Below are 27,189 nucleotides of genomic sequence, written 5' to 3' on the forward strand. Positions count from 1 at the left end.
TCCAAAGGATGGAGGAGCGAGTTTTATTTGCAGCGTAAACAGTCGGTACAAGAGTATATTACAGTTGTTATGTTACAATACTTATGATACTGTTCCGAGGTCCGATCTAGGTAGAATGAGATGTTGTGAGGAGCGATATAGAGGGTGAGATTCTAACAGACCGGGAACTTATATTCGAGTGACATGTCCAATGAATTATGATCCGCTATTTATTGACGTACTCACAATAATTAAAATAATATCTTGAAAAGTATATTTAGGATATAATTAATATAATTGTTTTTTAACCATATCTTTCTTCCACGTTCTAAGCTGTCAAAGATTTCCCTATTTGTGTGCTACGTCTTCCGACCATGTTCGATCCTAATAGGATCATATGGGTCTCCACAGAGTGAAAAAAGTGCCACGTATCGTTCATGCATATCATTGCCTGTTAAATAATATCCAGGTCAGTGCCCATAGAACGGACGTTTTACGATTGAAGTTCAACTGGGATTTGGGACCGAAAAGTATTTTTCAGGACGATTTCATTAACATACATTTTTTTCGCGTGCTTAAGGTGGCACGAGTGTTATACGTTCGCCGCCACTGGCATATTTACGGTCATACGGTCAAAGAAAGAAATTTACTAATTTAAATAATAAATGAAGATACTTTCTCACAGCATATATTCAATATTATTACCAGGAGAATATAATATTATAAAATGAATTATTATTGAAATATAATATAAAGCGATAAGTAGACGTGCGTCATTCGGTTGTATACTTTATGGACAGAGTGTAACTCAGAAGTTGTTTGCATACTAAGTAATAATAACACGTAAGTATACAAATAAGTCCCCTTTGAAATTCCCCGTTATTTTTACCTTATCGATATGAAATAGTTATACCTTTTAACATAATATTTGATTTAATGTTTGAGACTTTCACGGTTGTTTTTTTATCGTAATAGATTTTTGGGTTGCCACCGTATGTACTTTTTCCTTCTTTCCTCGACGTTTCGGGCTCGGTGCAGAGGCCATTATCAAGAAATGATATCGTCTCTGTTCTGGCAGAACACACTAATTGGAGAATACTAGTTTTGAATAATTTGACTTTGAAGTTGTTAAAATGTTTGAAACGGTCTATCATATGAGTTTATTAGGTAATCGTAAAAAGGATGACTTTAAAATAAAGACTATTTATTTATTAAGGGCGGACGTTCTCAGCGTGGGTCAAAATGCCTAATTCCTGTAAAATTTGGGATCACAGAGATTATCAATATATTTTTTTATCGTAAATATTTCACTATAATAATGTCGATATAAATTATACTGATGGTTTTATAAATGCGTTTAAAAATTAATAAATGTAAAAAATCTTAACACCACTGCACATTTATGTACAGAAATATGATTATATTCTAAAACATTTGAGCGAGAGGTTTAAAAGAATACTATTTTATGTAATAAAAATACTTAATGCAGTCATCAAATGTTTAAAATAAATATAAAGGATATTAAGGCTTCAAAATTATATAAATGGAGTATCTACAACGTTTAAGGAATGTCCATGATCATGCTTTGAAAATAGAATAAAACTCCATTTTGACCTACGATGAGCATGTCCTCCCTTAAAAAGGTTTCCAGACGGTAAAGTTACAAATAAGGAACATTTTGGTATAACTAACTCAATATGTCATTTTTTCGAATTAGTGTCTTCTGCCAGAACAGTGACGATATGTTGCATGTTTATGATGAAGTGTAGTGTAGGTATATGAATGTAAACGTTGCTATAAGAATGTCAAAAGGAATCCGATTAGCTAAGAGCAAACATTGCTCAGAGTAATGTGTCAATCGTTACGACCAGAGATACCGGGTCGAATATTGGATTTTGCTGATAGTGCCAGAAGCCATGACGTTTTTAACCGTAGCCCATCATCCCTATTAATATTTTCAGGGTTTCTATGGATATTGATTGTGTAAGTATAGAAGATACTTATTCTTTTTTCTACTTTGGGGAACTCTTATTGGAAATCAACTGCTCTGCAAACCGACTGCACTTGGGCAAATTGTTCAGGAAATAGAAAAAAAACCTAATAATTTTACTATATATCAAGCGGAATTTATCATTTCCAAAATACACATTTTATTTACAAATAAGTTGCACTATGAATTAATACACTATTTTAGCTTACCTTTTATATATAAAGAAAATTTATATAAAGAGCGGAGTTGTTCCATTTACTATTGGAAATTTGGCACCTGCAGTTGTCTGTGTTGTGTAAAGAACGATAACGCATTTATTTATAGGTTTAGAGTTTAAAATTTTGTGTTAGCATAGAAAACATGATTTATAACAAAATTCTATCAAAATATAATTTTTGGTCAAAAGTGCAGTTAGCTGGTTTGCGGATTAAGCAGTCGAAATGTTATTTTTCTCCGAAAGATGAAAAAAACTAATAATTAATCAACACTTTTTGATAACCTTGGTGTTTTTGGAATATTTAGATAACAAAATAATAAGAAAACAATTATTATTTATTTTATTATTATTTTTTATTGAAAATATGAAACTCGATTAGTATATATTTTACGCAGTTTAGAAGTATGATAACTTCAATATAAAATAAGCAGTAAGTAGATATAATACGAGGGTGGGTCAATAAGTCCTTAGAAAAGCCGACAGGTGGCGCGACTAGTACTGTAAGCGGTTTGTTTTCATGCAGCGGCACTACCGATTCAGTATGCTGCGAAGTTTCAATCAGATTGGTCGGGTTGTTGTGTGTTTCTCCTACATTTAAAAAAAAAATTTGCTTGTGGAAAATGGAAAAATGGAAAATGGAGAAAATTGAGTTTAGGGCTGTTATTAAACATTTTAATATAAAAGGGTTAACAGCAATGGAAATAAAAAATGAGTTGGATTTAGTTCACGGCATATCTGCTCCTTCACTTGCAACTATTTATAACTGGTTAAATGAATTTAAACGTGGTCGTACATCAACAAAGGATGAACCACGCTCAGGACGTCCTGTAGAGATGACTACACCAGAAATGATCAATAAAATCCACGATATGGTGTTAAGTGACCGAAGATTAAAGTTGAGTGAGATAATTGAGGTTACAGGGATCTCAAAAGGTAGCGTCATTTCTATTTTACATGACAAATTGGGCATGAAAAATATTTCTGCAAGATGGGTGCCGCGTTTGCTCACAGTCGACAATAAACGCAATAGGGTGGTGGCCTCTAAAGCCCTGTTGTCGCTCATGCAACGCAATCCGGATGAATTTTTTCGTCGCTTTGTGACTGTAGATGAAACATGGATACACCACTATACTCCCGAGACGAAAGAACAGTCAAAGCAGTGGATTGCGAAGGCAAACCATGTCCAAAGAAGGCGAACACCGTAAAATCAGCTGGTAAGGTTATGGCTACTGTATTTTGGGATGCACGTGAAATTATTTTCGTTGACTATTTGGAAAAAGGAAAAACAATAACAGGGGATTATTATGCATCTTTATTGAACCAGCTAAAAAACAACATTGAAGAAAAACGGCCTCATTTAAACAGGAAAAAAATCCTCTTTCATCAGGACAATGCCCGTGTTCACACATGTTTACGATCAATGGCTAAAATTGAAGAATTGAAGTTCGAATTGGTCGACCACCCACCGTATTCGCCAGATTTAGCCCCCAGTGACTTTTTCCTTTTCCCAAACTTAAAAAAATGGCTAAGTGGACAACGTTTTTTTTCAAATGAAGAAGTCATCGATCGGACAAATGCTTATTTTGAGGACCTTCCGAAAACTTATTTTTCTGACGGTTTAAAAAATATTGAGAAACGTCTAACCAAGTGTATTGAGCTCCAAGGAGATTATGTTGAGAAATAAAAAAAAAATACAAAAATAAAAACTGTTTTAATGCTTTTTTCTAAGGAATTATTGACCCACCCTCGTATTTACCGAAGGAAATAGTATATAACTAATGCTATTATTGTATTGAGAGCACGTTTTATAATAACTAATTATTATTAAGAATTGTTGCTGCAACGTAGTAAATTTTACAATTTTCTTCACTTATAACTTACTGCAATAATTTTGGCGATAAGAATAATGCAAGAACAGTTTATCAGTGGTCAGCAATCTTTTTGCTACGAAAGAGGCATTTCAAGATTAAAAATACGCCAGGCTGCTGCTTTAAACTGATTTTTAGTGTATTCAACTACCGTTAACACACCGACATATTATTATTATTATTATATTTTCTCGCAAACAAATGTTTGTAAACTTTTGCTGCTACACAAATGTACGTACATAGATTGAAATTTAATGCATGTGTACATCTACAAACCTCACTATCAAATCAAATGCATTTTAAACATACTATAAAGTAAACATTTGCGCGCTTTAATCTAGACAATATTTCTCTCAACCACGCGTCGCTATTATCGCGGTAAAAGAGTATTAGTTTGGCCACAAACAATGTCTCATAATTAGACAGACATAATCTAAATAACTGAAATTCTCAGAAATTTAATAAACTGTGGTGCCTTTGGAAGGACGACTGAAAAATCTGAAAACGTTTTAAGAAATATAATATTATAAGTAATTATGCTGTCCTTTATTTTTAATTCCGAAAATCAACATTTCATTTAATTTAAATGTTGTCTTTCTTAAATTGAGAATTAAGCCACATTTCGTTTCATAAGATATTCATAATTATTGTGATGACACTTAATACTTAACACATTTATTATAATTACTGTTATGTTAACACGCGCATTATGCATTTAATTAATTAAGGATTCACTTTATACATACAAATCTTTTTATTGGAGTTAACAATAATTGAACTGATTATAATTTTGCGTTTTGTATTTGCATTTATCGTCATAAGTAAGAGGTATAAACCGGTGGGTCTAGCACGGTGTAAGCTTGGGTAACACTATCTAGTAACTAGATAGATTATGTGATTTCAGTTTTCCCGACCAAGGTTAGGAAAACATTGGGCTAGAGGGAAGCCGTGCGCTGGTTTTAATGTTACGTAAACTTTCGTCACTAAAGCAAAATTAACATCGCAGGTGTCAAGCCGATCAAACAGAGATAATATTTTAATTGTTTGCCATTGTAAACGGTATCTTAGCGGAGATCCTAAAGCAAATGTTCATATTTCGCAAAAATAAATATTTACCTACTTTGATGACCCTCTGTTGAAGATAATAATTGCTATCGTGCACAAAAGATTTTCCTTTCGATAGTTAATGGTACCTAAGCGTAAATCCCGGATGAAAATTCATTTCTTAATCGAGGAAAAAGTTTGTAAATAAGTAGTTTAGTAATTATATAGTTTATCTATAACTGTAATCACGTATTACCCACCAAAACGACCGTTAAATGTAAGATATACGTATTAAATTTCGTTATAGCACAGTTCACTGTGAGCTATCTTATTGGAAAAGATAACCGTTTAGCATTGAGATCAAAAAATAACGCGTTGTTTGCGGAGCATTGCAGACAGTAATGTTCCAATTGTATTAAATTTAATAGTAACATTAATTTGATATTAATTGGTAACAAATATTTGGTAATAACACTGTCATTATTGTCAGATACTTACAAGGTATAATTAAGGCGAAATCTTCAGTGAGCCTTTTTTAAAGAGGCACCTAGCGGAAAAATACGAAGCTTGCAATTTGAGACATTTTTTTGATAATTGATGATTTGATAAATATATATCTGAAAACATTAAAAAGAAAAATATTTTTTATTTTAAGTCAAAGATAAACTCACAATTTAAAAAAATGTAATAAAATGTGAATTTGTTGAATTGGACCGCACCCTATTATTATATAATATGCATAATATGTGTAATAATAAATATGACCATAAAATATATCATAGTTTATGGTCATATTTATTTTTAAAATTTATTTTATTAAGTTTTCTAAGCATCACCTAAGCGATTTTTGACCAATTCATAGTTTTAATATTTTTTATATCTATTTTAAAAAACATCGATTTTTATAAAAATATAAGTATGTATAACTTGAAATCCATTTTATTTATATTAAAAACATCGATTTTTATAAAAATATAAATATGTATAACTTGAAATCCATTTTATTTATATCAAATCAAGCTTCAAGTTTATGGATGCACTTCGGATCAAGAGTCCTCTCAAGGAAACCAAAAATAAAATTATACAAAACCCTCATTAGGCCCATATTAACATATGCGTCAGAATGCGGCGTTTTATCAAAAAAGTTGAGAGGAAACTGGACATCTTTGAAAAGAGTATAGTGAAAAGGTTCTTCGAAGCCGTATAGGATAGTGCAACCGCGTATTGTCCGCATTATACGATGATCTTCCGATCGTCTCGAACGTGAAAGTAGGGCGACACCCAACTAGAGTTGGGTTTCGGGAATTTCCCGATGGGAATTCTCGAGAAATTTTCGAGATTTTCCATCCCGAATCTCGAGAAGTGAATTTTTAACATTTCGGGAAATCCCGGATCTGGAGAATATTTTTTCGGGATTCGGGGTTTCTTTATTATCAAATGTTAAATGAAAAAACGATTTTCTATATGAAAAAAGTGGACAGAAAACACAAAACGTTCAAAGACTGATTGGGGGGTTTTACTCAATTAAGCCAAAGATGACTCAAAATGAGTGCATTTTTTGCAACATCAGGGAATTTTGTGTCTCAAAAGCGTACGCGATTGTCAGACGCAGCGATTGACAGTCTGTGTTTTTTGAAATTCCATTTTAATAAGTAATCTTTTCAATTATTTTAGTATTCCTACTTCTATTTTGTTTGTCTTCGTACATAAATAAAAAAATATCATATTATTTTAGAATTTGTCTGTTTTTACACTGATTTTAGGATTTTTAAAGTTTTTTTTAAATTTACCGATATCTCGAGAATTCTCGAAAATTCTTTTGCGAATCTCGAGATTGAGATTTTTTCGGGAAATACCCAACTCTACACCCAACCACCAAATAAGCTCCTCTTAAACATACCAGAGTAAGTAAAAAGAGTGTCGGCAGACCTACACTGCTGTGGTTAGACTGTATAGAAAGAGATGCATAATCCCAGATGATGAGGTGAACAGAGGGTAGTGGAGATATTTCCTGGAGGCGGCCAAGACACAAATTGGGTTGTACTAGGTACAACATAATATTATATTATTGTAACTGTATTAGCGGAAAAGTAGTTGACAGTTTCACAGCAGCATATACCAATATGATTAGATAAACTATAGAAGTTAATAATAAATCGTCAGCTGAATGCAGATGTAAGTATTATAATTGACATTTGAAATATTTTAGAAGGGAGTTTTTTGAAACAACCTACTTAAATTATTTATCATTTGTAAAGATAAATGTATACAAATCATATTTTAGTAAAAGTATTGATGAAAATAAAGATGCATACATATTTCTATATTATATAATATAATAATTACAAGTTAAAAAGACTTTTTATATACAACGTTTTTAAATTTTCTGTTGAATTATTATGTTTAATATGCTCAAACTTGTACTTGATATGCAGTAAATAAAAAAACAAACAAACAAACATAATATATAGAATACTGAAATGTCATTTTAACTTTCATTTTGATTTAATGTAAAGTTACGCACGTATATATTAATAATTATCAATAATAGTCTTTTACTTTTTACGGATTTTTCTGAAATAACTTTCCATACAAAACAGAATTAACTGAACATGAATTCAATTCTGCTTAAAGATGGCTAAAAGTATTAAAATAATGCATTGGCATCGTGTTCTGATATATTCTAAAAGTTTCAAATGTCTAGCTAGTCGAGAAGTTAGTTAAAAATCGATTGCAAGATTTGTAATGGACAAACAACCACTGGACAAACAATAATACGAGCTAATAAAACGTTGTATTATGTAAATAACTTAAATAGAATGTCTCAAATAACACTTTAAAAATATTTAAAATGTGAGCTGCATTCAGCTGACGAAATGATGACGTCTTCACTGCATATCGTAGTAAACGACGTAGTTTGATTGAAATTTAACAATTTTAATATCTCATTGCTTTTATTAATTATAGTATTATTATTCTATTACAGTATAACTATCTAAAGATAAAAAAAATATGTTGCATGTTAATTAATTATCTGTTATATAACACGTGTGAATCACTAACGTCGTTAGGTGCCGGGTTTTTCTAAATAATTTAAAGGTTTACAATAATTATTTATAGCTACAAGATTCAACATTAATGTCCGGCTCTGTTGTTTTTTTATCATTTTTTTTCTCAACCATTTGTATGTATACAAAAATATTACACAGATATCAATGCGTCATACTACATTAAAAAAATGTTATTTTAATTTTTATTTCGATATAAATTTATTGAATATCTAATTTTTTGACGTTTTGCAATTATCAATCACCCACGTTGGCCGCACGGCTTACGTCGGCCTATTGCGTCGTGGGTCCCAGGTTCAAATCCTGGGTCTGACAAGTACACATACTGTTTTTCAATTTGTGTATGAGTCAGAGTATCAACCTAATAGATTGAGCAAGTGGCTGACATCCATTTCTCGCAAAAACAAAAATCTGATAATACAAACCTCCACTCTGTGAAGGCCCATATGATTCTATTAGGATCAGATATGGTTGAAGAAGAGAAGAGAATTATTTAATAAAGTTGCTAAAAACTTTAAATTAAAATGGACAGGTAGACATATTAACTTGAGAAGAGACCATCAACGACGAATCGATTGATACGAATGTCGGATCAAAGTTGATTTTTTAAAAAATGGTTTATTTACAAAACACAGCACTGCTTAGAAAGCAGTGATTTCCAAACTTTATGTTACAACGCCCTAAATTTAAAAAAAACTTGGAGCCCTTTCAATTTTATAAAAATTTCGTGTAACAAAATGTATTTTTTACACAAAATATAATACACGAAGTAATAAAGGATTGCTGGTTAAACTTTTCGCGTCCCACAGTTTGGAAATCACTGGCTTACACCAAGGCAACATAATATATGCTACAATTGAAACAATAATAGATACAGAATATAATATAATATAAAATACAATATATTATATATTTCGTATGTACATAGTAAAAACATACAATACAGTAATGTTATATAGGCAATAAAAATGAAATAAGAATAACGAAACGGATCACTAAATGTATTTATATCTCCGGGCAATGCGTTAATGAGTCGAACAGCGCGGTAGCGACTGCTATCTCATGATAAGTTTGACGCGAATAAATAGTTGAAAGTGCGTATGACGACATATGAGCACCGTAGTTTCAAATCCGACCTAATGACCATTTTTACTTTTTTTTCAAATTTCACTACGCGAAAAATAGATATTAATTTACTTACATAACCATTCTAAATACAGAGAAAAGAAGAAAAGACGCGTTAAAAATCGTATTTATTTTAATAATTTAACGTATCTACCCAAGTTTAAAATTGTTATATTTTGCATAAAGCTCATATCTATAGAGAAACAAAATGTCGTTTTTTCTCCATACAATGACGTTTATTGTATGCAGGATACTACATTTGTTTTAAAGCAATCTACATCCATATGATTTAATTTTAAAACATACCCAATTGCACAATGGTGAGTTTCAAAATCTATTTAAGTGCATTTTTAAACACTTAATAACTTTTTCAATGTTGCTTCCATATTTAAAGATCCGGTAGGAATAGTGCTAATATTTTATATTTTCATTTAATCATTAATTTAACTTGTCTTATTTTCTATATTAATTAAGTCCACGGCAGTTTTTTCCTATTTAGTTTTAATAAGCTGGTCAATTATGTTTGGAAGACCAGACCGCCCCCAAAATTCATTATTGTATTGTCATTGCATTCAGAAAATGTGTAAAAATTTTCGCGGAATAGGTGGAAAATTCGTTCATATTTTAAAATCCGTGTAATGTATAAATGGGGAATAAGATACCCGGAGAAATCTAGTCCTCTAGTGGTACTTACGATGTAGAAAACGTTCGCTAAGTATACCTAGACTCTAGAGCATGGGTGGCCAACCTTTTCAGCAGCCGGGCCAGATTCTAAAAATGAAATTTCCTGCCGGGCCGCACATCCAATTTTTTTTATTATACAAAACAAAAAAGAAATATATATTATATATATTAATAAAATAAAACAAAAATGAGAATCAAGCATATTTAGGTATTAGATTACACTTTTTTTAAATAATAAAAAATAAACAAAATATGTAATATAAAAATATTTTTTTTAGTGAGAAGTTTGATTTTGTGTGGCAGAACTAAGTAAGTGCGTCAATATCGATATCGAGTGATGTTGTTCCTACACGCAAACAGTTTTCCAAATGCACATCAGTGATTTGTGCTCTCACTCGGGATTTGATATGCTTCATCCGACTAAAAAGCTGTTCACACGTGTAAGTATTTCCAAAAATAGCGAAGTCATCATAAGAGCATATTTGTAAAATGCAGGATATTTCTCCTTGTCCAAATATGTTTTGTAAAACTCTTCCAAACCAACCTGATGGAATTTCTCCTTTAACTGTTCATCGCAATATATTTCACAATGTTCACAATGCACACGGTGCTTTTTAAAATCTTGAGCTAATATCGAATCTCAATTTGCGAAATTAGCACATCTAGCGGGAGCATTTGATGTTATTTTCATTTTCTCACTGCTCCACGGGCCACAAGTTGACACCCAGTAGGCCGCATGCGGCCCGCAGGCCGCGGGTTGGCTACCCATGTTCTAGAGCAGGGGTTCCCTACCTTTTTGTACTCTAGAGCAGATTCTAAAATATCTGTAGGGTGGCGGGCACCACCTATTTTTAATCGACAAACTCCTTCCATAACTTCTCATTTTCCCATAATTTATTTTCTTATATTCATAATTTATTATTAAATAATTAACAAAAATGTTTCAAAATAATAAAACTATTATTCAAATTGCATACACACAGAGAAATGTTTTTACAAAACGTAAACAAAGTAAACAAAAAACACAAATACAAAGAAAATATTTTATAAAAAAATAGAATATCAATATGTCAATGTGATCTTTGGCATCATATCATTGGCCAGTGCCTCATAATTAGGAGAGTATGACGATAATCTTGTTAGCAAACAATCATAAAGATGCTCATCGGTGAGTCGAGATCTATATCTTTATAGATCTATATTATTAAGTTCATGTTTGAAAACAATGATTCGCATAAATATGTCGAACCGAAAAATGATTCAATTTTATATGCCGCTTTTTTCAAAAATGAGAACTTTTCTCTGTCCACTGTATTCCAAAAGTCCTTTGATATTAAGGATTTAAGCAAAATATCATTCTTAAGCTCCAAAATTTCTAACTCTAGTTCTTCTGTCTTACCTTGAACAAAATCCGCAATACATGCGGCCGTTTCCATTACATTTATTTGGCAAGTAAAGGGATTGATACAGAAGGAAACAATAGGCTCGATATCTGTAAACTGCAAAAATCTCTCTTCAAATTGTTTTTTTAACACTTGAAGATGCGTAATAAATAATGACCCGTTTAATTCATTGTTACCTAGCATTTTATTCATATGTGGGAAATGCACGAGAGAATTGATCTGCAGATGTGATATCAACAAATCCAATTTAGCTTTGAATGACTTTACATAGCTTATCATTTCAGCTATGTTTTTGTCTTTCCCCTGCAACTCCAAATTTAAAGAGTTCAATTTTTCCATGATGTCTGTGAGAAATCCCAAATCAATCAGCCAGCGAGATTCAGTAAGATCATAATTTTCCTTTTTATCGTTTATAAACGTTTTTATTTCTTCAATTAAACTCACAAATCTTGTAAGAACCTTTCCTTTACTGAGCCAACGTACTTCAGTATGCAGAATAACGAACGGGGCAGCAATCGCAATCACAATGACAACAACGCGGTTCCAGGCGGGGAATGCTATTTGCACATCACTCCTTGCACACGCCGAAAACCCGAACTGAGCCCATGATCGCCGAAGCAATCGGGACGGAACGAGCACGTGACTACTGTCACGTGCTTCGGCGTTCATCGGCTCAGTTCGTGGCGTTCGTTCACTTCGGGTTTTCTGCGTGTGTCAGGCTAGCGTGAAAATTCTGTCTCTGTCGAATAGTGGCGGGCACATACGAATCGTTCCGCGGGCGCCATGGTGCCCGCGGGCACGGGGTTGGGAACCCCTGCTCTAGAGGCTGCTGGATCGACGGCATTGTTAAGTTTTGCGGAAGTACATGGTAACTGAATGACAGGGAAGAATGGAATCAGTCTGGAGGAGTCTTCACCTAGCACTGCATTGATATAGAATAGTAATAATGAACATATTATTCCATGAGCAGAACCACGTTCGGCTTTTTCGAGAGATTAAATTCACATATTTTATTATAATATAATAAAAAATAGGCAGGCGCATGTTCTATAATTTTCTAAATCGTAATGATTGTTTTTTCTGTGATAAGGAATATGAATAAGTCAAGGTAATTATTGCATACAGCTATTACTTATAATGTTGAGTATTATTATTAGTACTACACATACATAATGCACACAATAGGAGAAATTAAAAATACTGCAAAATATGCCGTGATAAATGGTGTACTAATATTTATCGGTAAATAAACGAATTGCAAATGAAATCAATAATGCAATCTATTTTTTTGCCTCTACTAAAATTTTTATTTACATACATTATTACTTTGTTTTCAATTAGGTATCATTACTCTCTTCGGATAAAAAACAACTGTGCGATTTTTTGATGATTAACAAAAGACGTGGAATACTTAATATAGTTTTTCTTTGAATACAATGGGATACATTCATGCTTAAAGAATTATTATATGGAAGTTTCAATACTTTCAAAAGATCATTTTTAATTTAATAAAATACAATGTAAGTAGTACTAGAAAAAATCTTAGTGTAAATAATAATATACATCAGTGATAGCAAACCTGAAGCACGCGTTTGAAGAGAAAAAAAACTATACTAATAATAAATGACAGATCGCATTGTATAAAAAATAGCAGGAAAATACTTTTAAAGAATATGCATTACGTTTAATTTAAACATATAATTGCATAGGTCGGTCCTTAGAATTTATGCATCACAAATATTATCGCACTACCTCATCAGGCGGCGTGGAATGCCGGGCCGCGAACCTATAATTTTGATCGATTTACACTGCTTGAGACCACTGTAGCGAGAGAATGCCTCACCTGATCAGAGCAATTATTATGGTGTCAATCTGGTGCGTATATAATGAAACTTATAATTACTTACATACAATTTCATTTCTACCCCCAAAAAATTACTGCACCAAATAAAAAATTAAAACTTGGCGATGCCATACTTATTAGTAATTCTGGACAGTATAAAAGTTTCAGAATTTTTAAAAACTATTTTCCCTCATAACTGCTCGGCACGTTAGACAGTTGAAAAATGATATTTGGGAAATTTTGGCATGCGTACGTAAAAAGGTTCGCCAACCCCGATATACATAATGGAATACAGTTTCTTATTCATTATACAGGTACTGAGAAATGTTTTTTTTTAAATTTTGATTCGTGTTAATTCTAATTCAATTGAAGTCTTTAATTATATGCAACAAATTTCTCCGAATCTATGATTTAAATTTACAACAGCCAGAGGTGATTGTTTAGTATTTTTTTCGCATTTAATCTGAAGTTTGTGTCTATTATAATAATAAAATGTTCTACCAGTTGCGTACGTAGGTGCTGATTGATCTATATAAAACCAGATAGAAACATCACGTGAGCATAATATATAAAAAATAAATTACCATTTGCGTTATAAAAATTAATAGACCCTTTTTACGAGGAATGGTAATTATCCACTCGGTCAACCAGTTGCGAAGTATGGAACCTCAGTTGAAGCATGGTCTAAAAAGACTAGGCGATGCGCGGATTGCAGGTCGCGGGTGCAAATGACGCATGCCGACCGAAATATAATTTTTCATATAAATCCAACATGCGTCCATTTAATGTTCTGTTTATTGTTCTATTAGTAACAATAATAATATATTCATTGACATGTTTTCTTTTTAAAGTAAATGGGTAACGTTTTTAGTCATCTGTACACGATTTAAGAATGAATACCCCCGTCGCCATCACGCAACAAATTGACGTATTCACACCTCGACGTTCGCTCTCAGACTGCCAGCGAGTTCAAAATTTCGTCGCGCCTATAGTTGAAAATTATTTGCCGTTTATAATAATAAGATCCGACATAAATAGTGCACACAAAATTTTGTCAGTTAAACATATTTGTTTTCATTGAAGTAAGATGTAGATAATGAATGTTAGTTTTTAAAATTCAATTAAACCCTGCCTAAATCAAACCATCTGCAAATTGTATTATTAGTTAAATGAAAACAAATATTTATGACTGATAAAGTTTAGTGTGCACCATTTATGTCGAATCTTAACAGCCTACCTCCACCCCTTGCTATTGTGATCAACATATTGGGTGTTAATTGAAAAACCAAAATATTATAGGAATGTATTTTTGCCCAAAGTCTGTTGTGAAAGGATGCTCTATCATATACGTCACCAATAATTTATATTTTCTTACAGTTATAATAAAAAAGAAAATTTTGGCTTAAAAATTTGGCACTATAATGAATAAATATAAAACAGTAGTACAGAGGTTAAAAAGTAGCCGTTAGAAAGTAATGTGGCATATTATTTATTACACACATATTAGAGATTTCGTTTTGATAGATGGTTTCATATAAGGAATACCGTTTGACGTTTATTCGTGATTCGTGATTAGATCTTTTAATGATTCTGAGATTTGAATATTCAGTATTACGTCTAACATAACCTAACTCAACAAAAAATAACATAGGTATAGAGGTTTCCCCGAACCATGGACCGGTATGACTGCTTCATATAAATGGACGTCATGCCAAATCATGATGTCAATAAATTACTATCTACATATTGAAAAGTATAATCTATTTATTTATTTGTTATTACATTTATATTATTACAAGTAAATATCATTTGATATAATTTTAAGTAGGTAATCAGGCAAAGAGGCGTATTATTAGTGTAGTAAAAAGTACAAAAAAGGTGCAAAGTTATAAGCGTATATTCTAGTAAAGTCTTTAGCCGGTTTTCACATCTAAACTCGCCTCGTCTGCCGGACGCAAATCAAATCTTTCAAGAACGGCGATCCGGTGTTACATATGAAGACCGCGCAGATCTACCTAGCGACAGTCGCACGTATTGCACTTTGACACAGATAGTTATTTGGATGCGGCGATCGGGGAGCCGGTATAGGAATGACCAATTCGTAGGTGTCTGTATGCAACGTGGCGTCTTCGACTCGGAGCCCGAGAAGCATGCAACTTGTCGATAGCAACAGCAGTTGTTTTTTTTAAATTAAACAGTCGCATTCGACCAATATGCGGAGCTCCATTTGGCAACGTGTGTTTTGTGAATAACGATGACGTCAAATCGACGTATTCGACACGTTGCAGGTGAGGCGAGTTTTGATGTGAGAGCCGGCTAAGGAGACATCGGAATGAATCATCGCTGGAAAAATATAATGCGAGTAGTCTTTGAAAAGTCACGATTCTAAACAATGATGAATACCGCAAAGGAGAAGGTGAAATAATAACTAATGATTCATTATGCTAATTAGTTGTACCCGGGTAGATTAGTTAAGTGTGTTGTTCATATAATATTAATTACATTTTAAATAGTTGCCAAATGTATTTGAATTGCATAGCCGGGAAAAATGAGTAATAATTGCAGAGCTGTTGTTGAAAGGAAAATGGTTGCATTTTTGAAATAGTTTAGTTACACAAATAGTAACAATTTTGCAGACAATTTCAGAAATAGTAATTTAATCCTCCGTTCTCTATGTGCACATGCAGCTGTTGCGTTCAGTCACTGTAGCAAAACACTGTATTTCAAAATAATGATAAATTATCTATTGCAAGAGGATAGACAATGAACAAATTACATTTTTCACGTTGGACATTAGCTGCCATTTATTGTTAGTCAATACTATGTTTTCGATATACGTAATTTTTTTTTATAATATTCAAAAACAGGCTTCTTATCTACGCGCATCATATTATCCACATACACTGTTCGCCAGGACCATGCAAGTTTCGAAAAGTTAATTGTCTTGGGCAGAAAAGAGTAGAGAGTGAAGACTGATGTGGCAACTAGATGAAAGAATTCATTGTAATAATTCATCACACAACTTGCAGATGATAGGGAATATGGAGAGAACTAATCCAGAATTTGTATATTGCGGTATTCAAAAATAATAATGTCATGTGGGTGGCGACAAGTAAGATATATCATTTATATCTTACAAATACAATGAAAATAATAAAATATTTGCACATAATTTATAAGCTAACGGATATTCAGTTTAGAGAAATTTATAGTTACATTGTGAAGAACCTACTCGCAGAAGTTGCGGCATTTGTAATTAGCTCACAAGCAGTACACAACCTGCTTACCTATTTGGGACGTCACATATCAGTGACGAAGATTTCCTGTTGGACGAAGGTAAATGATTACGAACCATAATACTAATAATAACAAATAACAGATTAATAAATATAATTCAGATAGGCTTGAAGCAGGGTTTTGAATGTGCGAGTGTCCTAAAAAATTAAACACATATTATTATAGATGTGAAATTTTATGTGCTGCAATCTTCCAATTCACCAATATTGAATGAGCATCAGTGCATAGACCGTGAGGAGTTGTTAGAACGAATGACAAGCTTAGAATTGCGTTTGCTTGACACGTGTTTAATTATATCATATATTCTTCCACACTCGAGATCGATTGCCTGGTACCTACTCCATACTCGTTAGGTATTTCAGCGCATCTACTCTATACACAAGGTTGCTATCAGCCGCTATGGAATGTAGTTTATCATATTACTATATGTATTGAGATATTATAATTGTTACAATAAGTTAGCCATCTAAACTGTTAAAACTGTCTATCTCCCTCTAAAAGTTAACACAGCCAAGATAGGCGCTGTTAAAACATAGCACTTATTGTAACAATTACAACTAACTTATTGTAATAATTATAATACCTTAATACATAAATATGATAAACTACCTTCGATAGCTGCTGATAGCGGACGATAACAGCTATATGTATAGAATAGATGTGCTGTTCCCATTAATACATTGTGTTTCCTGAATAATACACAGTATGTAATCAATCAGAATACTGCCAAGTAAACGCGTGATAGTTTATTCTGGCATATCCTAAATATTATTTTTAATAAATATATGACTTCTGAATTTTTGTTACACCTACCGAGTCCGTTGATGGTTTTTTTAATACACTTATTAGTTACGATTACAGATCAATAATTCAATAGTTCGAATTGGTGTCACTAGGTTTTCCCGTTGTAATTTCATTACTTACGTATGAAAGAATAAATCAATTCTCATTATTAGTGGCGAAAGAATTGTGTATAACAGATTTTCGTTTTAATATCATTTAAGTTTTTAATATTATTTAATATTAGTTTAGTATCGAGTCTTCGTCAGTACTGCCTACGCTAAATCTAATAATTCAGTGTACGAATCCCTGGGACATAATTGGTTTAGTCAGTCCGAAGCAAGGAAAAGTTTTTGATTAATTTATCAGAAAAATAGTTGCATTCATAATAAGACTCAGGCTCTTTGATACTTGTTGTAGGTACTCATTTTAAAAATAAATATATATCTTGTAGGTATTTTATAAATTGAGACTAATCCTGTCAATGTCGGCAGAGCTTAATTGGGAATCATAAAAATAAGTCAGATCATAACAGGAAGTTGAGTGTAATTATGCAGAAAGTAACCAGTCCACATATGACACACAGACATATAGAAATAGGCACTTTTGTGTCGGATGTGATTATTTAAAACCACACAACCAATATACAGCATAATCCCTTTTTTAATAATACGTACCATTAAATAATATACGAGTGAATAACTTATAATGTGGAGGTAAATTTTTTATGTTAATTTAGTGTAGTGTGACTGTTTTCTGCAAATCTATTCTGATTCTATCTGATCTTTCATTTTTCCATTTATCATTTTGTATGAAGATAGCCTGTGTGGTTTATGCAAAGTGTATAAATAAAAGCCCAAATTGTCATCTTACCGCTTTCTGGGTAACCAAATGAATAGTGAACACTTACTATTATTAGAAATTACGACAATTTAACAATTTTAAGTAATTCCATTTCGATTTTTTCTGTTTTTAGTTGTCAAATTTTACAAAAAAACGTCAAAAATCTTTCACATTCACTAGGTAAGTAATTAGAGTATTTTCAACTTGTCTTGGCAATAATTTATTTAATTAACTATTTTTTTTTATTCACAAGATTTAAAATGTAATATTCTAAGTATTGAACATAATACATAATTTTGAAAACACTTCTGAAAAATGTATTATAACCAATAGAAAAAATCTTTTTGAAAAAAGAAACAGCACAAAAATATCTTGGAGTAATCCGTGACGTCGGCTAGTAATTAAAGTAATACCTACTTTGATTTAAAATACAAAAGTCGATAGCCAATCGTAGTTCAATTTGGGAAGCGCTTCAGAGATTATTATAAGAGCCAATAGTTAAAATTTGTCGTAATTAGTAGGACAGCTGTAGCATAGTGGCCTATGCGCGGCGGGTGCGATACCTGAGAGATGTGCAGGTTCGATTTCTGCGGGGTGTCTTACTTTTTTCAAAAAGATTTTTTCTATTGGTTATAATAAATTTTTTCAGAAGTATTTTCAAAATTATGTATTATGTTCAATGATTTATTTATTAAAACATTAAATAAAACTAAATAATAATAATATAAATTATTACTTATAACACTTGCAAATTTCATTTTAAAATTAATGCATATCAATAAATAAAAATAGTGAAACAATACAAAATTTGTAATAAGTACAGTTTTAATAAGTTGTTCACTTACTTTAACATCGGAGTCATCGTGACTGTGGCTGCTTAATCTTGGAGATCCACGCATTTTCAAAGATATTTCGGTTTTCACTCAATATTTTTTGTTTGATACATCGTTTTCTTCGGCCACAAAACTTTGTTTAAAACTAAAACTAAGATGAAAATAATGCACTAAATTTTAATTTCATGTATAATTGTGTTACACAATGCGAACGAATTTAAATTTAATAAAACTTTAATTCATACTTCTAAATGATAATCACTGTATTACAGATTGACAACTTCAACGGTTAATTTGACATAAATGTATATATTCAACAATAATTGATTTAAATATAATATAACTACTATTTCCTATCATTAGATAATCACGTCATATCACACGTGAAGAATACTAATTAAAATTAATTTAGTAAATAATAAACATGAGACATCCATGAGATACGAGATCCGATGAACATCGAAAATTTAATTAAAAATCGGAACAAAAAAATGGTGACGCTCCGCGTCAAGCGTCAAATAGCACTATTCGAATTTTGAATATGGAATATTATCAGACCATCACTCTTTGCATTGCCGCCTAATTTTTTATCCATTCGGCAATGAAACAGCTTCTAACGGGAAATGGGAAACGTACTGTAAACTTTAGCTGCAGACTGCTTTACCGATTATATATTTTTAAAACTTCAATAGATGTCGTTAATAGACAATAATTTGAAAAATATTATTTATTTTATACTTACTTATTTAATATCAGCTTGTAGTATTAAGTTTTATTGTACTAAAATTATTTAATTTAAAAAATAAAACTATTTTAATAATTGGATTGTACAAATTTAAGACGCAAATGAAAGAAAGCCGTCTATAATTTTCCGGAAAAGTTAGCAAATACTCAAACCAGTTTAAACGGAGATTTGTATAACCTTAATATTTTCATTACTAGATGTCACCTACATATTTTTTAACGTTGTTTTAAAATTACTAATTTTATACTAGTAAAAGACGTAAACTATTGAATTTTTCAAAGAATCCTATACTTATAATATTATGTAACAGTGGAGACCAGACCTAGTTAAACAGCTAGGGCAATGTTACTAATAATGCCAATATGGACGAAACGAATTACTGTTTTATCGAAGTATGTATCTAATAAAAAAAGTAATCACATATAACATAATAATAATATTATGTTATTTATATAAATCTACCTAATGTTGTAATGACAGACGAGTTTTTATCCGATATCAGTTTCGATATTAAGTTAATTTGGGGTATTTATAAAATAAAATCATTATGATATTATGATATTTTTTGTGTGCACAAAACGTGACGGTTTCCGGTCATTCTTTATTATCCATATCATAATTTGTAAACATGCAGATTTCGTTTATTTTAGTAATGAGGTTATGCAGCGCATTGGGTTAATTATACGAAATTTAGGTATGATATCAATTTTCAATAGAAATAATAATTATTATTGATCCAGATACTGATTCACATAAAAATTATCAGTAAAATAAGTATAATAAATAACTTTAATTGTATGTAATGGGTATATTATAAAGACTGGTGTCACTTATGTTTGTGAAACATGGTGATGACGATTAGCAGAGAATTGGTGGTCTGAGACTGGTCTGGGTGATTTTTGGATGCCATTCGGATGGAAATTAAACCACCAATACACACAAACAATGCACCTTTCTCGTCGAAACAAAGTATTATCATAAAATGAATCTTATTGTCGAATATTGAACGGCTCGAATGTCGTTACAAATGAAATAAAAACAACACGACAAGGCATCAGCGCATCTATTCTATACACAAGGCTGCTTTCGGCCGCTATCTAGGGTAGCAAAGTATCCAAATATTAGCATGTATTGTAACACTTACAAAAAGTTAGTTGTAATTGTTACAATAAGTGATATGTTTTAATAGCACCTCTCTTGGCTGTGATAAATTTTAGAGTGAGTTAGACAGTTTTGATAGTAATTGTTACAATAAGTGTTAATATTTCGATACTGGCCGAAAGCAGTATTGTGTATAGAATAGATGCGCAGGAGTTATTGCGTATAATACATGTCATAATATCATTCAACAGTAGGTAGGTATCTATTATTATTACGAAACAGGTGAAATGGTAATATAATAAACTATTTTTTTTATTCAACGAATATGACTCAAGATTTAAGAATGTAACATTCTTTATACTGAATATACATGCTTTGAAACCATCACATGCATACACACTAGAAAAAAATCATTTTTGTAGAAAAATAATTACAAGATAAAAATAACTTTTTATATACAACGTTTTTAAATTTTCAGTTGAATCATATAAACTTGACTTGACTAGCTTATACGATCAAAAAAAATTGTACTTGATAGAAATAATACTGGAATGTCATTTTGACATTTCATATTGATTTCCATAGTAACGAATGCATATATTAATAATTTTGTTGATAGGACCCCAGACCCCTTAGCAACCAATAATAGTGGATTGGATTACGGATTTCTTCCGAAATAACTTTTCATACAAAACAGAATTAACTGAAAATGAATTCAATTCTACTTAACGATGGCTAAAAGTATTAAAAATGCATTGGCATCGTGTTATGAAATATTCTAAAAGTTTCAAATGTCTAGCTAGTCGGGAAGTTAGTTAAAAATCGATTGCAAGATTTGTACTGGATAAACAACCACCGGACAAATAAGAATGTGACATAATAAAAACGTTGTAAAATACGACACCCGAAATAGGTCGGTCACGTCATACAGTAGTGTACTCAAGGGGCACTAATTTACCACAGGAACACCATGTAACCAACTGGATAGTGGAGGGAGCATCCAGCAATGGATCAACCCCGGTTGATGATGATAATGATAAATGTTGTTCATTTTTTTATACGTAACTTTTACAAAATACTTTACGCATTGTAATGTTTTTCTTGTTTTATATAATAATGCTATATTTTTTTTTTGTTAAAAATCTTTTATAGTGTGATACTGGCATTAGAATATGTTATCCCTAAGCAACACTAACTGTCTACCCCACCAAAGGACGCCACTGAGTTCATTTGTGTCAAATTAATGTGCCAGGACATATTTAATAATTTAATGGAGGTAATCAAGACGTGATGCATGAAAAACATTTGAAAACAAGACAATGGGAGATCGGCGAGATCTTTATCAATTAAAAGTAATTCAGTACTAGTGATGGCATAATATTGACATAATGACATACTAAATAAGTAAATAACTATGGTTAAATCGTATTTTTGTTTATAATGTCACTAAACTTAATTGGATAAAATAGAGTAGATCTGATTTTTATCTCAAATAATTATTTATAGATCATTGATTTGGGAAATTATAAACATTATAACATTATAATAAATCATTAAAAACGACATTATGGCGTAGTTAGGGTAGAGTGATTAGTCATGTATTATTACATATATTAAGTAGGTATGTATTAAGAAAATATGACATAGGTACCCTGTTTAAAATAACTATACCAAATAACAAATTATAACAATTATTTAAAAAAAAACACTAAAACTCACACGAGAATTAGGTACATACTTAATAATATATACAGTGGCGGGTTTAGGGACGTGAAATCTCGAGACACTAATTAATTTTGAAGCCCCTCCATTATAAAAAATATAATTAAATAAATATGGCATAATTTAACAATTTTGTTTTTTGTGGTCTGAACTTTTTCGAGGCCCCCTTATAAATTATTTGACGAACCGAGTGCGTCATTCACGTCTATGAAAATAGCCGTGTGAACACATACGTGCACGTGTATAAATTATTGAACATGATATGTGTATTTAAATCCATGGCTTGGATGCTTAGTCATTCCCCATTTATATCCCATAAAATATTAATAAGTACATTATATATTTGTGGTGTTTTGGTACAAATTTAAGTTAAGTAATATCAATATAATACGAGTACTATACAATATAATAATATCAAATTATACAGCGACCATTTAGAAATATAATAATATGTACCTAACTATTAAAATAATGTTCCAGCTAGAATAAAACTGAATTATATACATCCAGCGCATCTTTTCTATACACAAGACTGCTATCAGTCGCTATCGGCGGTTATCGATGGTAATTTATCATATTTTGTATTGAAGTATTATAATTATTGTTAGTTATTTTAATTTACTATTACTAGCCTCCATAGCTGCCGATAGCACCAGTACGCGGGTACACAGGGCGCATCACGCCTCACTTTCTCACTTTCCTAGAGTCAGGGCTCGAAATGGACTGGAGCGCCGTTCCGGTTCGTGAAATCGGTAAAATTATCGCTCCGTCTCATGGAAAAAATATTTTGACCATCTGAGCTAGATATGCCATATAATAAAAAATCTAGCACACTTTTTTTTATACAATACACATAAAATTTGACAACTATGTAAATATCTTCAGAAAATTGTCGAGCGCTCTGGTTCGTAAACTTTTTCATTTCGAGCGCTGCCTAGAGTTAGTCGTAAGAACCGAGGTGCATGGTTGCAAATAATCGGTCCCGTGCTGCTCCTTTCGGGACGAAATGTGAGCAATTATATATTATTCATTATGTCGCAATACAGCGCTGTCTAAGGCGGCCGTGCATTATCCACGGCTGTACAGACACGGCGGGTGGTGGAGGGTGTATTGCCGTTAGCGGCCGATAGGAGTCTTGTGTACATATATACTAGATGCGCTGGTGTTATTATATTTGGGCTTTAGTAGCAAGAAGAAATAAAAATAATGTCGTCAAAACTAGCAGACGGGTACGACAATTTGATGAACTTGTCATGCTAAGTACTTAAATGTAAAGAAAACCATTCAAGAAAGCTAAGAATTCAAAAACAGCTTTTATGTCTTAAAGACGTAAAAATTATTATTGACTTAGACAAAGATAATATCGATTTTTTTGAAAGATGAGCATAATACTTTAGTGAGTAATCAAAGCAGTTTAAAACAGTTGAATGAAGTAGACATAATATCTACAAACCCACGCTTCTGGGAAAAATTGAAAATAACAAGTCACTTGTACCAGACGGAATTCTCGGAGTAAATAAAGTTTGGCTGGGAATTATTTGATCGTTGTTATGATAATACTTCATATTTGTAATCAATCATGAAATATTACCAGTAGACTGGAAACTCGGGTTAATAATTTATATTCCTCATACAAAAATGCGACAAATCTGTATGAAAAACTATAGAAAAACTATTTCACTATTAAACAAATGTAGCCAACATCATTTTCACAAGACTGCTATTTAAACGCCTCGAGGAATATGCTGAAGCCAAGGTTGACTAAATATACAGGCCGTGAGACTGAATTTAATTGTGAATTACGATGGTAGTGGTAGTAATTGATTATTTTCGAATGCAATAGGTACTGTAACAACGCACCTATTCTATACACAAGACTACTATCGGCAGATATCGAGGGTAGTTATTCATAGTTTGTATCGAAGTATTATAATTGTTTCAATAAGTTACTAAACAGTAAAACTGTCTATCTCGCTCTAAAAGCTAGCACAGCCAAGAGAGGTGCTGTTAAAACATATTACTTATTATAACAATTACAACTAACGTATTGTAATTGTTACAATAAGTGCTAATACTTCGATACAAAAATATGAAAAACTATACTCGATAGCTGCCGATAGCAGTCTCGTGTATAGAAAAGATGCGCAGGTTCACAATAAATGAATTATTACCCTTTATTTCAATATATAACAAACATCAATTTCTACAAAGAGCTTACGATATTGCATTCGAAGTAAGCAATAACTAGCACTGCCATCGAAGTTAAGGATAAAGCTAATACTGGTGAATATCACAATGGCATTTGAAACTCAAGATCAAATTAGGTATATTAATCAACTGTGTAGTGTTAGATAAATTTTGGAAAATTTCACGAATTAAACACCTTTTCATTGATTTTAAGGCAGCTTACGACAGCGGACTAAACTATTTGAATATTTGTATCATGGAACGTAAGTAAAAACTTTTGATTCCATACAAATCTAATATTAAAAAATAAAAATGTTTATAAAGGGATTTTTTTCTGGTATATGTAATGAAGTGTTCTCAAGTTATGTATGATCAATATATAGATAATAATATGTTACATTCTCAAATCTTATGAAATATTCGTTGAATAAAAGAAATGGTTAATATCATGAATGTATTGGAGAATCATTGAACTATTGAAAATGGTGAAAAAAGAAAAACACATTAGTAGTAATCATAAGAAAAATAGAAAAAAATCTGAAAACATAAATTTATAGAGAAAACATGCAATATAAGAAAAGAAATAATTACAAGATAAAAAGAACTTTTTATATGCAACGTCTTTAAATTTTCTGTTGAATTATTTAAACTTGACTTGACTAGCTTATACGATCAAAAAAAATTGTACTTGATAGAAATAAAACTGACATGTCATTTTGACATTTCATATTGATTTCCATAGTAACGCACGTATATATTAACAATTTGGTTGCTAGGACCCCAGACCCCTCCCCTAGCAACCAATAATAGTAGATTGGATTACGGATTTCTTCCGAAATAACTTTTCATACAAAACAGAATTAACTTAAAATGAATTCAATTCTGCTTAAAGATGGCTAAAACTATTAAAATAATGCATTGGCATCGTGTTCTGATATATTCTAAAAGTTTCAAATGTCTAGCTAGTCGGGAAGTTATTTAATAATCTATTGCAAGATTTGTACTGGATAAACAACCACCGGACAAACACGAATACGACTTAATAAAAACGTTGTAAAATACAACTAACAAAGCAGTCGTATATAAACAATTAGACGAAAATTTTGGAACAATTTAATTTGAACGATACACGAAAACAGAACAGATCCACTCGATCATTGTGAAGATTCATGGTTCTGCAGAGTCGACATGACATATAGGAAAATAATATTATATTACCTATAATAATACTCATTGGTTTTAGGTTTCTTTTTATATTATATAACGTTGTACATAAAGGAGAATATAATAATGATATTATGTAACTGTACATGATACCAGCGATCGTTATTTTGTTAACTTATTATTTATACAAAAAAATAGAAAATAAACAGCTAATTCAATACGTAAGGTATTTGTAACATAAACAATAAGCATAAATTTAATGTTCCAATGAAAATCATTGTGTTATTTTACCTTGTTTGGTATTTCTATGGTAGCATAAAAAAACAATGGACCTTTTCAACGAGAAATCGCACAAGGAGAATAGGAGCTCAGTATAGGAACGTATGTGTGCTATGTCTATAATATGAGATATTGCAAAAGCCGTTTGTTCCTAAAAAAAATTCACGTCGGAAAATTAATTCAATATGTAAAATCATTTTTTCTTTTCTGGGGTGTCAAGTAGGTTTTATAGAATATAAAATAATATACTTTTTGATAGTACAAACAAACTAAATATAATAGCACTGGATTTGCGAAAATGTTTTTTGTTTGATGTTATCTCTCAAATGGTTATTATTATGATAAATATATTTAATTAATTAACTAATTTAGTGCTAACACCGCGACTGGCGCGGTTTGGAGCAGTTGGCAATTCGATATAATTAATGTGTTATTTAAATGTGGTAATTAAGATGTAATTAAAACTTCAGCAGTGATTGTGTAAAGCTTCTTCTTCCGCTCTACTACAGCTCTACTAGAGTTTTGACTTCCTCAACTGCTTTCCTTCAGCCGACGTATTTCTCCGTGGCCTTTTAACTAAGCAAGACCCGTGAGTCGTTCTTAATTCCTCTTTTATGACGCATTATTCATCTCCCAGCTGGCTTCTTTTCTTAACTTTCGAAACTGGTCCTGATACATTCCCAGTCATAAAAAAAAGATACTTCGCATCCAAACTCATGATACGCTCGATTAAGACCGGGTGTGGCTTGGTGGACCATTAACTTCAATGGCCCCTTTTCTTCTGGGTTCCCAATTAAGACTATATCTGGTACCCTTGTTACTAGAATGTGTTGATCATGTTCCGCCCAATTCATCTTACTTATACTTTCTGTATAACTACCCCTTCCTCACTCACTGGTTTTAATATCTACCGCAGAATTTCCCCTTCAAAGTTGTGGGGTTAGCAATAAATAAATAATACAATATTTGTATATTTCTATATTTAAATCAAACATCAAATTATTCAGATAATATAAA

The 27,189-nt window shown here is 31.6% G+C and overlaps 1 protein-coding gene across 1 annotated transcript in view; it reads right to left on the reverse strand.

Annotated features, from left to right (window-relative positions):
* Positions 1–19,181, reverse strand: part of LOC147078046 (uncharacterized) — a 99,819-nt gene extending 80,638 nt beyond the window's left edge. The window contains exon 1 of the mRNA XM_085961142.1: positions 18,987–19,181. Within this exon, the coding sequence (XP_085817268.1) occupies positions 18,987–19,040 (54 nt within the window). The 5' untranslated portion in view covers positions 19,041–19,181. The remainder of the gene's footprint in view (positions 1–18,986) is intronic.
* Positions 19,182–27,189: the final 8,008 nt, after the last annotated feature.

The sequence above is a fragment of the Rhyacophila brunnea genome, unplaced genomic scaffold (assembly GCF_057557595.1).
Source record: "Rhyacophila brunnea isolate RB1 unplaced genomic scaffold, BYU_Rbru_1.0 scaffold_12, whole genome shotgun sequence".
NCBI lineage: Eukaryota > Metazoa > Arthropoda > Insecta > Trichoptera > Rhyacophilidae > Rhyacophila > Rhyacophila brunnea.